Raw genomic sequence first — 18,098 nt, forward strand, 5'->3', positions numbered from 1 at the left:
CTCTTCAGACACAGGAGCTGCTTCGAAACAGAGGCATCGATTTCTTCTCGTCAAGTGAATTTCCAGGTAGCTCCCCTGACATTAATGTGTGTGAAAACATTGGTAGTATCTTAAAGGATCGTGTTGAAGCGCGCACAGTGAACTATGATGGTATACCAAGCCTCGACGACCTACGAAGTGAAGTGACTGAAGTGCTCAGGGAAATGGAGTTTGAGTCTCAGCTTTTTTGCGATTTGCTGAAATCATACCCTTCAAGAATGCAGGCTGTGGTACAGGCAGATGGAGGCCACACAAAATATTAAATACTCAGAGAGAAACTTAAATAAATACCTGTTCTGAATTACTTTTGTTTTTGTCCATATCAATTTTAGTTTATGCTGTACAGGGGGGCGGCTCTAATTTTGTATATTGTCACGAATGTAAATCAACTCACCCTTTAAAGTGCAATGCTGCACCATTTAAACTTGATTTACTTATTCTGACTGAAACAACGCTGACGAACAAATGCAAGTTGTGGGAAAACATTGTCCCTTCCTGGAAAACCTCTCATTCCTCACCCTTTAAATAATCTCTTAATCCTCTTCCTTGACCTAGTGACTGCTCGAGCCTTTCTTAAAGGTACAGCCTTTTGGAGGCCAAAGAGAAAGTCCCACATGGTTCCCCCATGGCACGCGCGATATTCCAAACAGACTGCCAACTGAGCGCTGATACCACCACCTTGAATGAGGAAAGACGTAATCCCTATGAGGGCATAAAGGGACGGACAACAACCCGCGCCCTCTCAGAACTCGGGTAACCAGAGAATCGCCCGGCCCTTGAATCCAGACACTTGCCCCTTTCCTCATCCACTCCATCAGAACCTTGATTCTTCCCAAGTGGCTGCTTTGAGCCTGAGTGTTACTTTGTGGTGAAAGCCCCTAATTCTTGCCCTCCATACTGGTGCTGAAGACGAGGTCCCAGAAGTGAGGTTTTGAATCAGTCATGAATCTATTACTCTTCTACTGAATTTATTTTCCTTTCTGAAGTTCGATTTTTCACAGGACCTGATTTGTTTAGTGCAATGAGTAAATACCCAAAGTTCACGTGTATACCAGTGCCTAGAGTCGAGTTGCTTTGGCACCTTCTGTGCAACCTCCTCGATTCCTTAATTACGCTACCTAGTTTTTGTAAGTAATCAAATGTGTTTTAGATTACAGACAGAGTTGCTAGCTGTGGAATCATCTGTGCACCTAGTTCTTGTGCCATGGTCATAGCCACTGTCCCTCACCCAGCAGTGTTCTACAAAGTGGATTTTCCCCATTTCTGTTATTATGTAAATTGTTACAAATTTATTCATTTGACAGAATCTGTTTTACCTGTCTTGTTTTTCAAATTTCCCCATTCTTCTGATTTGGTTTGTTAAAATATGCAAATATAAATGACTTTAAGTGAACCTAAATGTTTAGCTGCAACTTCCCTTGTTGAAGTAAAGCCTTCGGCTTAGATTTCTTTCATGATTTTACCTGAATCCACACCTGTAGTCAGAACTGAAACCCCCATGGGAAGTTCCACATTCTTCCCCAGGTAAAATTCTAATATTGGTAACCTTGCCAGGATTCTTGTAGGCTGTAAGGCACAGGATCACTGCATGTCAGCGACCTCTCACAGCCATCAGCTACTAGCTTTGCTAAAGCTAGATATAAGATGAAGAAATGGACCTTTTAGTGTAAACCCCTCACTATAAGCATAAGTGAACAGGTTTCCACAGAGTAAGTACAATGTTATTTTATTTTATGTGTTAGGTGCGACCAAAATCGTGATTGGAAAGGCTGTTAGGGATCAGTTAGGCCATGTGCATGCTCCATGAATAGCTTGCAGAGAAGAGAGTGTTAGTCATCCGAAACAGAATTTTTTTTTTTATCGCATCTTAGCCTGCATATTTTCAATGTTAGCATAGTTGGGCAGTGAAGTGATAAATCAAGTGATACCTAAGGAAATAGTGCACTATTTCCTTTCCAACATGCTCCAGACAATTTGAAGTTCACCATTTTAGTTAAGCAACACAGTTAGCTGGGTCGTGAATCCACGCCCAACCAGCAAATTTCTCTCCCTCTCTCTATCAATAGCATTAGCAATCACGCAAGAATTTAAGAGTAACGTTCCACGATTCCAAAAGTTGTCCCCTGAGAAAATTTAGCATTCATGCACCTCATTTCACTTGGGGCCATGTGAACCCAGAAATTTTGCACATAAAAGAATTGCTTTCTTAAAACGTTACTACCAAAGCACAAGCAAAGCGCACCTGTAAAATTCATTTTCTTTTAGCACAAGTCACACACACACACACACACACACACACACACACATATATATATATATATATATATATATATATATATATATATATATATATATATATATATATATATATATATATATATATATATATATATATATATATATATATATATACATATATATATATATAAACATACATGCATACACACACAATATATATATATATATATATATATATATATATATATATATATATATATATATATATATATATATATAAACACACACACACAACACACACACACACACACACACACATATATATATATATATATATATATATATATATATATATATATATATATATATATATATATATATATGTCATAAACACTAAGCCACCATCACTATTGCAAGAATCCATAAGGATGGAATTCCTGTGGATAAGATATCTAGACTAGGACCCAGGGATGGGGCTATGGACCACCCTACTGGAGGAGAGTTTTGGGATGGGAAAAACAGGGAGTCTACAGCTAACCTCAGATTGGTGCAGACGTGCGCCTTATCTCTCTGAGAAGGAGACATTACTGACTCCTTATCTCTGAAGTCACTGGTATCAAAAAGGGTAGAAGCACCCGTTCAGTTGTTGAGGAAGGACCTATCAACGCCACCTTGGATTGCGAAGTATGTGCAGTGTGGAAGATAACACAGTATGTGTCTGTGAATTAACTTCTGAGTATCAGTATACTTTCCCTAAGACTGAACTTTCTTACTTCTATTTCCTTTCCACTCCCCTCCAAGTAAATCTCCTAAGCTTCCACTACTATGCATTTATGTGTCCCTTCTGGCATAAACTAAATGGTTTATTGTTCTTTGCATGAATTAAGTTAGGGGTACAATACCCTTTGCTTTCCAAGACATAAACTTAAAATCTCCTTCCATAGTTATAGATTAGTGCTACTGATAGGGTCCTTTATGTATTAAGTCCAACTAGAATAATCTATTTCCAGAGCTGCGTTGTCTCGGCCCGCCCCCCCATTGTTCTGCAATGACCGCCTTGCAATTCTTGCCTCAAAGAGGCACTCACTTCATTGCACCAAGCCCTCAGCTCCCTTGCAAGACTGTCAATCTAGGGCCAAGGCTCTTCATTTACGAGTCATAATTATTTTGAATACTGTTTCGAAGGCTATGTAAATATCCTGTAGTAATGTTGCTTTAATTACCAATTGTCCTACTGGTTTGCACACCAGTCAACATTATTTCATCGGGTAACTGATCCAAGTAATTCACCTGACTAACCCCAGATATCCTATGTTGTGTTGACTGTTTGTTGCGACTGCATCATTTAATTTGCCCAGCTGGCTTGCATCTCAGCCCTCAGTTGTCCCATTGCTCACTGTGTGAATAAAGTAATTTAAGTAGCCCATTTACAACTGGCTTTCAATGGCGACCAGCTTTGTTGTTTAAATGTAATATGCTGGGCAAGTGAGCTCTGTTTGTTACATTTCATTATGGATTTGGTTGTCTACGTGCCCCTTAGGCCATAATATAATTTAAACAATTCCTTCAAAAACGTTTAGCAGCCAAATCCAACAATATATATATATATATATATATATATATATATATATATATATATATATATATATATATATATATATATATATATATATATATATATATATATATATATATATATATATATATATATATATATATATATATATATATATATATATATATATATATATATATATATATATATGTATATATGAATATCTTTTCCTGTAATACTACAGTGTAATATGAAAATAAGAAGGCCCATAAAACACTATTTAAACGTTGAAACCATATATTTCGGGCACTTGTTTCTGTGCCCCTGTTCACTGGTAGAATATGGACAGGTGGAAAGTTACAATGGTATATATACAAAAACATGAAGGCGAGACTGGTAGATCGCTCTCGCAAAGAATAACAGAGCACAAAAGATCAGTACGTTACGCTTCCGGAGAGTTCAGGAATTTTCCTACATATCAGAAATACAGGGCATGTCATTAACTGGAGTGGGGCGGAGTTGGTTTTCAAGAGTAGCTGTCCGTACAAAAGAAAGATGCTGGAATCTGCTATCATCAATCAAACCAACAATATGAACCTGTCAATAGGACATTGGAAATCGGACGCCATGACACCTTAATCCTCAAACCCCTCCTGAAGAAGATGACCCAAGAAATGCGACCGCCAGATCCATCGCCAAACGGGAGCTAATGAGGCCAAAACCACTAGGAATTTGGTCATTCTCCTCCTTCTTAAGAAACGCCACCTCCATAACATCGGAGGCCTAAGGCCACACCTTCATGTTTTTGTATATATACCATTGTAACTTTCACACCTGTCCATATTCTACCAGTGAACAGGGGCACAGAAACAAGTGCCCGAAATATATGGTTTCAACAAATAGTGTTTTATGGGCCTTCTTATTTTTCATATATATATATATATATATATATATATATATATATATATATATATATATACATATATATATATCTATATATGTATATATATTGCATATATATATGTATATATATATATATATATATATATATATATATATATATATATATATATATATATATATATATATATATTTATGTGTACGTGTGTGCGTGAGTGTGTTGGTGTGTAAGTAAATAAATATACAAGTCATTAAAGCGCTATTTAGACAACATAGCACGTATTTCATTTCACAATCCTCTACCCCTGTACACTTGGGAATGTGGGCAGCTGGCGAGTGACAAGCTATTCTTCTGTGAAATATGCAGGAGTGGAATAACAACATGTTGGTATGGGAAATGGCGGTTGTCCTGTGATGAAACTGTTTTTAGTCCTCGTTAACTCCTACCTGTGTCGAGTCTAGTGAGCGCATTCACTGACCACTGTTTGAGACTGGGTCTGGTATTAATCCGGCCGTAAAATCCGATTTCCCGTCTCCTCCTGACAGATTCATATTCTCCGTCTGGCAGATGATAGCGGAATCTCCCTTTTGTACGACAACTGCTCTTGGAAAAGGGTTTGGCCCCACTCCAGTTCATGACCAGTAGCCCTCATAACTACAAAAATCATCGATTTCTCAGAACCTTATTTTGCTGATCGTTTATGCTCAATTAATCTTCGTGAGATGAATCTATCGGTCTCCTTGTTTGTTTTTATGTACGCATTAGTGAGTGAAATACCGACGAATTTTGTATAATGAAAAATAAATGGATAAGGTAGTCAAGTTTGTGGTGATCAGTTACTTTTTTTTATGTTCTTCACATCAAGGAACTTTATTTCATCATCATTTGTCTTTGGTTCTTAGTAGGACAGCTATAGCATATTTTGTTCGTTTTATTGATAGCCTTCTCCAAATGTGCTGGTTAGGGTAACAGGGTCAGATGTTGACGAATTGTGTCAAATTCTTTTTCCAGACGTCCATGTGAACACATCCTAAGTCCTCTAAGAAATAGTTTGTAGCCACCCGTGATACTTACTGGGACATCATGATAACTTCGGAAGTGGGTCTAGGAAACAGCGAAAGTAGGTTTCCTTTACACGATGAAGGCACACTTTATGTGGACTCATGATTAAAACATCTAGGAAAAGCAATTTGCCGTCTTTTTCTCATTCAGTTTTAAGACTAGTGAGTGGCACTACCGTATTTAATCTATTTAAAAAATAAAACTTATTGAAATCGGCCCAGCTGTTGTCCTAGAATATAAAAATATCATCCATGTATCTAAGCCAGATCGTGTCACGGAGTTTGATAGATGACAAAATTTCCGCTGTAGTGTCATGTCAAGGTTCGCTCAAAGGAGGGAGAAGGGGCGTCCCATACTGCAACCGAATTTCTTTTTCTACGAAAATGACTACTGAACGAAAAACCATTGTTTGTTATGCATGGCTTAATCACTTTTCACGTTTATCATTGCCGAGAGGGAAATACATGCCACCAACCAGGACATCTACGCTAAGCTGAGAGGAAAAACAATTAACCGCTTCTCTTCGCCCACTGTTCCGGGACGATGTTATGCACCCATATATTTCCTTTTTTAAGTTGTCAGGGACTACTGATAATAAAAAAAAAATAATAAAAATAAAACAAGCATTTATTTAAATGCACTAAAAGTATGAACTAATTTTTTGAGACACCATGATTTTCTTACAATTAACCATGTCTACAAAAATAAAGCGTAGGCACCAAACATGGAAGAAAATGCTACAAGAAAAGAAATATATATATATTTTTTTTTTATTTCTTGTAGCATTTCCTTCAATGTTTGGCGCCCACGCTTTTATTTTTGTAGACATGATTAACTGTAAGAAAATCCTGGTGTCTCTCAAATAATTATTTTTTTTCTTTTTAGTGCATTTTAATAAAATAGTTAAATTTTTTTGTTTGCTTTGTACTTTTTAGTTCTGACAGAAAATGTAACAGATTTATGATTGTAACTAAAAAAAATATTGAACATGATATCCTGTCGAGCTAAAGAAGTTTAGAAAAATCCGTGAGTTATTAACTTATTCTGCCGAGTCAAAGAAGGTATGAAAAATCCAGAGAGTTTCATAAAAATCCTGAGATACTGAGGGAGGCCACTGTAGGGTCCCTAGAGGTCACTGCCGACCTACTGATCATTTAAGGTTGTATTGTCACCGGAATTGAGTATCCAAGCAAAATTTCAAGTCCATCGGACGAAGGGAACAGGTCGAAAGTTGAGTTACAAGTTTTGACCCAAACATCCGACACAGAAGTCAAGTTAAATAAAAGCAAGTAATAAAAATCAGCGAGACCCCTTCTTTAATCTGAGCAACAATTCTAATTCGGAGCAGCGAATGGAAGAATCTAGGCACACCTGATGATGCAATGAACCTCTCCAACCTTCCTCTTACCGTGCTAAAAACAACTCTGCCATAAAGACGTGAGCCATGGAGGCATTCTGTTAAATATCTTGCAGCAAAGTAACGATACAAAAATCGCTCCCGAGAAGGTTTCAAAAATCTTTAATAACGTTATCACTCAAACTGACATACATGGGAAGATAGTGCTTTTGAAGAATGAGACATACAGTAATAATGCTGAAGAACTAATAAATGGCGGAGAGACCTATTAAAACTTAATGAAAGATACACTAACACATATTATTGCAGTGTTTAATGCATCCGTTAGAAACATAGGAGGCAATAAAGTAGATACCGGCTTCTTGGAATCAAGCAAAGTAATCAGTCCTTTTCTTTCCTATTTCTACGGTATCCCAAAAGACATGAAGACGGATTCCCTTACTCCCCATAATAACCAATAGGGATTCATGCATGTACTAACTCTCCAAATGGCTGGCGGTTGCTATTCCCCTCCTTAATAACCTTCTCTTCCTCTCACGTAAAACGCTCAGTAGATTTAACACAAAATCCAATAGTTTTAACATACACCAGAAAACAAAATGCTTTAGCTTAGATGTTGTCTTTTCTAAGAAGAAAATCACAGCCATGTGAAAACTTTTCTCTTGTCACTGATAAAGCATTAAAGTTGTGTAACCTATTTGTAGCCATTTTTTTTTTCAGTGGTAATTTTCATTTAAAAAATGGGCCGCAGTATGGGCAGCTCATCTCCCTTCTTCTAGCTAACCTTTACATGGAATTTTATGGAGCAAGTTTTGCCGTCTATCAATCTTTGTAGCATGACCCGGCTAAGATACGTGGATGACCACTTACATTCCGAGACAAAAACTGGGAAGATTTAAATTAATTTTCAAAAGACTGAATACGCTAGTGCCATTCATTAGATTTTAATCATTGCAAAATCATTATTATAACATTTAATATTAAGGTTAAAATAAGAAAAATTATTGCAACTTTATCTGAATAGAATTATACTATTAAGGAACAAATTGTAAAATATATAATCCGTACATTTCACTATGTCAATATAGTGCAAAATAATTTTTGTAATATGTTAATATTAAGGCCAAAGTAAGAAAAATTGTACCTTTATCTAAATAAAATTGTGGCCAAACCACACTTTACATTACTCTTACTAATACTTAACTTTCTAAACTATTCCCTACCATGGTTAGCTAGCTAACTGCCCTCATTCTTCTTTCACCCATCTTACCTATTGGCTAAAAAAAGAATTTGAAAAGAGCGTAAATTGCCTTTTGTAGATATTTGAGTTATAAAAGACTAGACGTAACGATCAATGGACCTTCATCGTATATAGCTTCCTAAGCTATCAAGATGTCCTACTTAAGATGACGGTTGGCTGTAGCCTATTTCTTGGAGGGTTTAGGATATGTTTGCAGGGTATCTGCAAAAAGAATTTGATCCAGTTCGTCAACATCTGACTTATTTACCCTACCCAGCGCATATTACAAAGAAGGATATTAATAAAGTAAAAAAAAAAAAATATATATATATATATACTATAGAGGTCCCATTAAGATACAAGACTTTAATGTAACAAACACCTCAAAACTGACCACCTTACCCATTTATTTTTCACTGTCCAAAATTCCTGGGTAGGTCAGTTATTAATGTAAATAAAAACTCCCGTGCAGTAACTGTGACGAAATTTACTTCGGGGAGATTGATGGATTCATCTCACGATCACTAAGATGTAGTTTCGGGGAAATCGAGGATTTTCGTACATGAGGGACATTTTGCTCTAGCTGCGAAAGGATGAGCCTTTCCTATCATTAGCGACGGTGCCTCTTTTCCCTTTTCATGCTTAATTTCTAAGTTAAGGGTCATCCTGAGAATAGATGCATAAGGCATAATGTCCAACTATTTGTTTTTATTTACAAGGGACTCCGTTTTTAAGTAACTTATACGTGTGTATACTTATATATATATATATATATATATATATATATATATATATATATATATATATATATATATATATTATATATTTTATATATATATATATATATATATATATATATATATATATATATATATATTTATATATATATATATATATATATATATATATATATATATATATATATGTATGTATGTATGTATGTATACATAAATATATGTGCATGTGTATTATGTATACATATATATATGTATGTATATATGCATAAATATCTGTGTGATGTGTATTATGTATACATATATATATATATATATATATATATATATATATATATATATATATATATATATATACATAGAGAGAGAGAGAGAGAGAGAGAGAGAGAGAGAGATAGAGAGAGAGAGCACTATCCTATTTCTGACTGAAAAGTAAGGAAATTTGTGAGCAATCCACAGAAAACCTAATAACGCTTCCGTTTGTTCATGAGTATTCTGTAGACGGGGATTTCATTGAAAATTAATTAATACTTAAATGTATATAAACTAATGCAGACAGCTCAGTTGACGAAGATTACAGAAAAAATGACAAACTAATAAGCTGGTAGAAGGTATTTTGTGCAATAAGCATAAATAGAAAGAAATAAATGAATGCATGTCCTGACTTCAAGATATTCAGCGGTCTAAGCGTAGGTTAGTGAAGGAGAAAGGAGGAGAGGTAGGCATAACAAAAACGACAACACAGTGAAAAAAGAGCAACTTCACATAAATTAAGAAATCACCGAAACTAACAATGAGAAACGACAGTCCAGAATAGGAAGGCAGGAGGAAAGAAAGATCGGAACCAGACACTTGGAGAGAGGCAGCGAGGAGAAGAACCACATCAAACGAGAGCAACTGAAACGGACTGACACCACAGAGACGTAGCAGAAGCGAGACGACCATTGCAGGGAAGCTACAAACAGCAGCTCCTCCATACGAGACACAGCAGAGAGAGAGAGAGAGAGAGAGAGAGAGAGAGAGAGAGAGAGAGAGAGAGAGAGAGCAAAAAATGAGCGATTACGGCCTTATCATACTTACGCCCCTGAGCACTTCCGGCGAGTGCGAGTAGGAGCAACGCCAGGACTCCTGCGGTCTCCTCCATCGTCGTGGTCGTAATACCTGACCCCCCAACTACTGCTGTACCATGACCCTTTCTTCAGGGTTCGCAGTGCCACAGCATTTACAGTTCACGGGTCAGCGAATCAGTTTTGCCCTTCGTTCGGCTACCTCAAAACTTCACTAAGTCACAACTCCACTTCATCCGCAGTCTCGCCTTTCCGGCCGTCAAGCCGAGTGCGAGTTGTATTGGAGGCTTGAATATGAATAGTCCTCCTTTGTTTCTACTCTGAATTGCTTTTTTTTTTTTTTTTATTACTTCAGCTCTTTTTCCACAAGAATCGTTATTCCATTCGACTTCACTTCTCTTCGTTCAATCGTCTGTCAAATTGGCGTTTTCTTTATTACACTTTCTGAACAGTTTCGAGTTTTCACAATAATTCTTCTGTAAAAAAAGTTAGAAAATTAGGTGTATATTAGTGCACAGTGCACGCACAAGTAAATATGCTCTCAAACTTACCAAAATGTACTTTGACTAACATGCATATGCAATAAAAGATGGTAAGAAGAAATACTTCACAAGACTAGTTCGTAATAAATAAAGAAACATACATTAATTTTTCATTCGAGACAACGACGGTGACAGGTAAAACCTAAAACTGATCTGCTTTATTAATTCTACCGCTTTGTATATATATACTGTATATACTGTATATATAATATATATACTGTATATATATATTATATATATATATATATATATATATATATATATATATATATATATATATATATCTATATATATATACATACAGTATATATGTATACATGTCTATATGTATATATATACATACATTATATATATTACATATATGTATATACATATATATATACAGTATATATGTATACATGTCTATATGTATATATATACATATATTATATATATTACATATATGTATATACATATATATATACAGTAAAAGTATATATATATATATATATATATATATATATATATATATTTAATATAATATATACATATATATATATTATATATATAAATATATATATATATATATATATATATATATATACATATATATATATATATATATATATATATATATATATATACATATATATATACAGTATGTTCCTGGAAGCATCTTTCCTTATGGGAGAGTAGCGCAGGAAGGGTACATAATTCCAGTCTCTTCTCACAACAACCTTCAGGGAGGAGGGCGCTAGCCTCGAGCACTTTTTCTTGAACCCAGCAGACGATGATACCCATTTATAGCTGGGTGGACTGGTGAGTGGTAGGCCAGGAGGAAGCCGCGGGTTTAGCGTGCCTAAAGAGAGAGATGTACCACTCAGCCAACCACCACCCCTCTCAGTATATAAGATGCATATATATATAAATATATATATATATATATATATATATATATATATATATATATATATATATATATAAATACATACATACTGTATATATAACGTATGTGTGCGAATGCGTGAGCGCGCACGTGTGTGTAGTACGTAATATGTGTATTTCTTCTATCAAAGAGATAAGCTTTACGTATTATAATGGCTGCAAAATTAAGTTATCTAATGATAGATGATACATTTTACCTCACCGCTGTCGAATGCAAGGAAAACGCGAAAAGAGGGATGAATTATCTATAAAGATGCTCGAGTGTAATGGAAAGGCACCACCTGTTTCCCAAAATAACACTCCACGAAGAAGGACAAAGAAGTGAGGAGCACAGAAAAGAGAGGGGAAAAATCGACAGCAATTTCCCAAAATGTTTCTCTTCGGAAATTATCCCTTATTTGATCTTTCTTTTTCCAGGTCAAGGATTCATGTAAAAATAACGCCATATAAGGGCATCATCTTTCTGGATAATAAACTCTAATTGGAGAAGGAAAGGGTCCGCCAGAGTAAAATTTGTTCATTTCTTTGAAACTTTTGAGAAAATCTAAAAGTGAATTAATTGGTCTGTTTAGCAACATGGTTGGAAACAAAGAGGAAACTGGATGAAAATATCCTTAGGTTCAGCTTCTTATTGTAACTTTAACAAATTTGGGCCCTATAAGTTGATATGTGATTTGTAATTTCCTCTTGAGAAATTTTGTAAACAAGAATAAAAGATAAGAAGAAACCAAAAACTAAAATGAAATTGTGCAAGATACAAAATCTACAAAATCCATATTAAGCGTATTATCCCCATTTATTTATTAAATAGGACATATCATGTAACACGAGGGGGACTACAAAATAACACTTAAGTACAAAGTGCATGGTTAAGCGAATTTGGACAAAGCTCCGTTTTAAATGAGGAATAACCGATACATTCCAAGAATTGTCAAAGACAAAAAGAAGTAGACTATTCAGATATGCAAACTCTAACCTCGCAAGTGAGGGGTCCTATAATGTGATGTGTTAAATACTGAGCGTAAAGTGATGTCAAATAGAAGGGAGCAACGATAAACGTATTAACACAATTTTAAACTAAATGAATTTACAGACTCTAGTCATATTAACCTATATTAACTGGGCTTGAAGAACTGAACTCTTAAAAGGACACACACACACACACACATATATATTTATATATATATACATATATATATATATATATATATATATATATATATATATATATATATATATATATATATATATATATATATATATATATATATATACACACATATATACCAGAAATCACATAAATACGCACGTGATTTATTTATCAGCTGAAGCCACAGGAAAATATTGACAAAAAACGACAGAGTGCCAAGTACTTTCGTGTAATTAACACATCTTCGGGGCACAAAGTGATACGGAGAATAAAACAAGTGAGCAAGAAAGATCTTACAAAAATAAAGCAAAAAAAAAAAAAAAAAAAACACTATGTATCATCAAGCCATTACAAGCAGAAACAATATTCGTCTAGATTACTCAACTACTTAACACAAACAAATCAAAACAAGGAAAGGAATTGCCTAACGACCGCATCATACTGTATACAGAAATGAGGAATAACAAGATGATTACTTGTCGACCAATTTATAAATAAAACAACCGAATTCCGAAATATTAAAAGTAATGATAATATTGATAATTACAATATACAAAAGAAAACATCACCAGTTAAAGAAATAATGGCAATTATAATAAAACAGCTGAATGAAGAGCAATATTAATAATAAATACATAAAGAGACATCAACAATAAAAGAAATAATGACACGTAGTAATAAAACAAACAGTCTAGACAAAACTAACTGATAATCTTATAACACCTCACCATTTTGTCTATAATAAGATTGTATAATTTGTATATAACAGGGCTCAAATTTATAAGTTTTCTGGAATACGTCTTAATAAAAGCAGATTCAATTATATTCCTGCTAATATAATCACAGCGAAATACAATTTCTTCTGCCTTCGTCCAATCGATAGCATGGTAAAACCAAATTGCGGGTCTCTAGCCTCAGTAGTTTTTTAATGTTTTTACGGTTGAAATTAGTCATGATCGTGCGTCTGGCAATGCAACAACACAGGTCATTACGGCCGGCCGAAAGTTTCATGGGCCGTGGATGAGAGTTTCATACAGTGTTATACACAGTACAGAAAACTTTGATTGCGCCGAAGAAACTTCGGTGCATTTTTTACTTGTTATATACTTGGCACTCTGCCGTTTCTTTTCAAGATTTTCCTGTGGAATCAGATGTGTATATATATATATATATATATATATATATATATATATATATATATATATATATATATATATATATATATATATATATATATATATATATATATATATATATATATATATATATATATATATATATATATATATATATATATTGCAACGAAGGAACTTCTTTCCAAGAAACCTCACCAGCCTTTAATAATACTAAAGTAAGAGATATAAGAATAAAATTCTTTTTACTCAATTTTTAAATAAAAGAACTGTGGGTATCATTTGCCCTTTTACCAATTCTCTCCCTCTTTCCCTATATGGGTAAGCCCTTGATACTTCCTCTATTCAAAGTGACTGCCAGAGATCCTTATCCCTAGGTGCAGCCTTCGAAGATGCAAATCCTCGCTGGAAACGGACAACCGGCCAAGGAGGAAAACGAGAAAGTGCCCGGCCCACAGCCTGGGAAGGTGACCCATACTTGTAACCCTTTAGAAAGCAAAGCGGGCATTGACTACCATGCCACCTACAAGGATGCCCAGGCATAATCATCTGAGGCTTTGTAAGGGCCACAGACCGGCAGTTCCCGCTGTGTTCGATTGGGAATTCGATCTGAGGAGTAGCTGAGAATCACCCAGAACTTAACCTTCCCTCTTGCCTGTCCCTTGTATTCCCTCCACGTGCTCTCCTCGAGCCAGTACCTTTTGTAAGTGGCATCTTTTCATTTTCCTCCCTCCACCACCGACTCCCTATCGGACAAGGACACCGTCATCCTGACGAAGGTAATGTACTGGAATAAGGTTTCTTTTAGTCAGCCACAATCCTGTAATTCCTCTGCCTGATTTATTTCCTGTTTCACTGTGCGAGTACCCTACGTAAATTTGTGTTGAAGTGTTTGGTGTTAATGTAATTGTGCATTGTTTGGCACCATCCATGCCTTCCCTCAGCTCCCTTGAGTGCGTCATTGTTTCATGCAAGTAACCATCTTGAATCTCATTGCAGATTGGCCTTGGCTGTGGAGCCAACTCTTCAGCTCTCTCCCATGTGCAGTGGCCCTACTCTGCCCATGTGCAATGTTCGTTTCATGAAGACATCAGCGTAGAATATTTATCCTGTGTAGGATCCACTCATTTAGCAAGACCTTGTTATTACCTGCCCCGTAATTCCTCATTCATTTGATCTGTGTGTGTTATGTAAATATAATTAAGAGAACCCCTTTGTGTTTTAAGTAATCTTTCCTCGCATGAAGAAGGCCCTAAGCCAGTATTTTCTTTTTGATTAAATCTTCTATGGATCTGCCTTAACCAGTCAAATTTTAGTCAAAACATGGTAGGTTCCCTGGTAATATAAAGAACTTCCTGTGATCATCCGTTGCCACCCAGAATCCCAGTGAGTATCTAAGGTGGAGACATAGCAGTTGGCGACCGATGCCAGATCTAGTGTTGCAATTGCAATGATCGGCTGAACAGTGATTGCTAAAGCTGATTGCAAGAGTAGAGACGACCCCAGTAGCATACCCACCTTTTAAGCACATGAGAAGAGCCAGTTCCACAGTGTAAGTACAAGTGCCGATATATTTTGTTTAGGTTTATGGCAGGTGTGAAAAGTGACTGCAAATCAGTTTTAGGTATTGATAGACCACGTAGTCACGAGAAGAGAGAGTGTATTAACCATTCCACAAGATTTTGGTGCTACCGCATGTTAGCTGCACATGTTCAAGAACAGGTAAGCTACGGAGTGAACCCAGCTGAGGAGTTAAAAGAAATAGTGCCCTTAATCCTTCGTCCACGTGATAAGGACAATTTGAAAGTCCCGAATTCCTAGATAGGCACACTGTGTAGGTGACCAACTAAGGCCTGACTCCAGCAATTTTTCGTCTAGCTGGATTTATTCTCTCTCTCTCTCTCTCTCTCTCTCTCTCTCTCTCTCTCTCTCTCTCTCTCTCTCTCTCTCTGCTTGATTGATAGGTAAAGTACGGAAGTATACAGGAATCAACTAAATTTCGCTCTCAAGTTAAGAGAATAGTAAATTCCGACCCGGAATATTCAATTCCAGGCCACGTGGCCCCACCCCTAACCATCTGCCATATTTAATTTTGAGTTCCGTTAAGGATTCCATTTTTTGTAAACAGCGCACTCACAGCGCTCATGTACGAGTCCTCTCTTTTGCTAGTTAACTTTATCCATACGTCTGTGAAGCCCACCAATATATATATATATATATATATATATATATATATATATATATATATATATATATATATATATATATATATATATATATATATATATATATATATATATATATATATATATATATATATGAAATTACCATAAATTATATACCCACAAAAACATGGCTTAGTTTATTTAGATTTATCTTAAAATCATAAAATCAAAGGCAAAATTCTCTCTCTCTCTCTCTCTCTCTCTCTCTCTCTCTCTCTCTCTCTCTCTCTCTCTCTCTCTCTCTGAGATTCCTAGCTACAAAAAGAACAATACTAAAGCTATAAACTTCAAAAAACACCTAGAGAGACCTGTTACATCTCTAGGACACATTACTTAATTGCTCTGTTTCCCTTATTTATCCACATTCTGTATCTTCTCCCAAATTAAAAAGGCAGAGAAAAGCACGAGCAAGATCAAAGGATAAATAGAAATGACTTCAGTTTATATATTTCTCGGTAGTATGTGGGATAAAAAACACTCAAGGCATTCGGAATGCAGGTCTAATTATTCGAAAGGTTATTAGAGCGTATCAAGGAAACATCGTTAAGTATCTGGAGGTGAGCTGCTCGGGCAGAGATTCAGAAGAGCGCCGTACGTCAGTCGTTCTCTCAAGATCTTATTACTGTCGGTTTCGAGCTATTAATAGCGAATAGTCAGGACGATAATTGGTGCTCATAGATTCTCTATACTGTTGGCATCTCCATTCTCATTGTACGAATATCGTGGCCACCGGATTCTCTTGTCATCATCCTTTTGGCTGTCGTCTTACATTTTCGATTATTATTATTATTATTATTATTATTATTATTATTATTATTATTATTATTATTATTATTATTATATGTTTGCGATCATAAATTTGTATATATGTTCAGCAGGTCTACTTGAACTTTCACACTTCTTACAAACTTCTCGTTCACATTATTATTATTATTATTATTATTATTATTATTATTATTATTATTATTATTATTATTATTATTATTATTATTATTATTATCATATGTTTGCGATCATAAATTTGTATATATGTTCAGCAGGTCTACTTGAACTTTCACACTTCTTACAAACTTCTCGTTCACATTATTATTATTATTATTATTATTATTATTATTATTATTATTATTATTATTATTATTATTATTATTACCTTTAAAGTAAAAGAGTAAGCTAACGACAAGAAAAATTATTACATTTGATAACGTGGAAGACTACAAAAAAAAAAGCAAATAAAAAAATGGTTACTTTAGAATAAGAAAATGAAAGGATAAAATGAGAAAATAATGATTTGGAACATTACTAATATATTTAAAAAGGAAAATGATCATCTACAGAATAACAAAGTGATGAGTATAAAAAATGAAAACTCACCCAAAATATGGAAAGAAAGAGTGACACTGATAGGCTACAACTATGCATAGAAGAGAATAAATAAGGGAAAATGGTAACATGGAACACGGCAAAGAGAATAATTTGTAGTACTTAAAGTAAAATTAAAATATTGGAAAATGATAACTTTGGTCACAACAAAAAAAAAAAGTGGCAAAAAGAAAATGGCAGTTAGTGATACTATAACGAGAATAAAAGAAAGAAAATGGTGACTTAGAAAACTGCACTGATGAAAATCAATCATGAAAATGTTCACTAGCAACAGTCCAAGGAAGAAATTTTCTTAAAAAAGGAATATGGTAACGTGGAGCAATAAAAGGAGAAATGTGGAAAATGATAACTTGCTGTACTGAAAAGAAGAGAAAGACACCATAAAATGTTAACTTGGGACATTCATAGGGACAGAATTCAAAAGGAAATGATAACTTTGAACATGAGAAGGAAGAGGAAAAAAGGATAATGGTAACTTGGAACATTACCAGAAAGAGACTAAAAATAGGAAATGGTAACTTTCAATCCTAGAGCGAAGGGAATAAAAACAA

The 18,098-nt window shown here is 34.8% G+C and overlaps 1 protein-coding gene across 1 annotated transcript in view; it reads right to left on the reverse strand.

Moving 5' to 3' along the window:
* Positions 1-18,098, reverse strand: part of LOC136829608 (uncharacterized) — a 576,969-nt gene that overhangs the window by 545,621 nt on the left and 13,250 nt on the right. The window contains 1 exon segment of the mRNA XM_067088454.1: positions 10,207-10,669. Within this exon segment, the coding sequence (XP_066944555.1) occupies positions 10,207-10,270 (64 nt within the window). The 5' untranslated portion in view covers positions 10,271-10,669.

The sequence above is a fragment of the Macrobrachium rosenbergii genome, chromosome 44 (genome assembly GCF_040412425.1).
Source record: "Macrobrachium rosenbergii isolate ZJJX-2024 chromosome 44, ASM4041242v1, whole genome shotgun sequence".
Lineage (NCBI taxonomy): Eukaryota > Metazoa > Arthropoda > Malacostraca > Decapoda > Palaemonidae > Macrobrachium > Macrobrachium rosenbergii.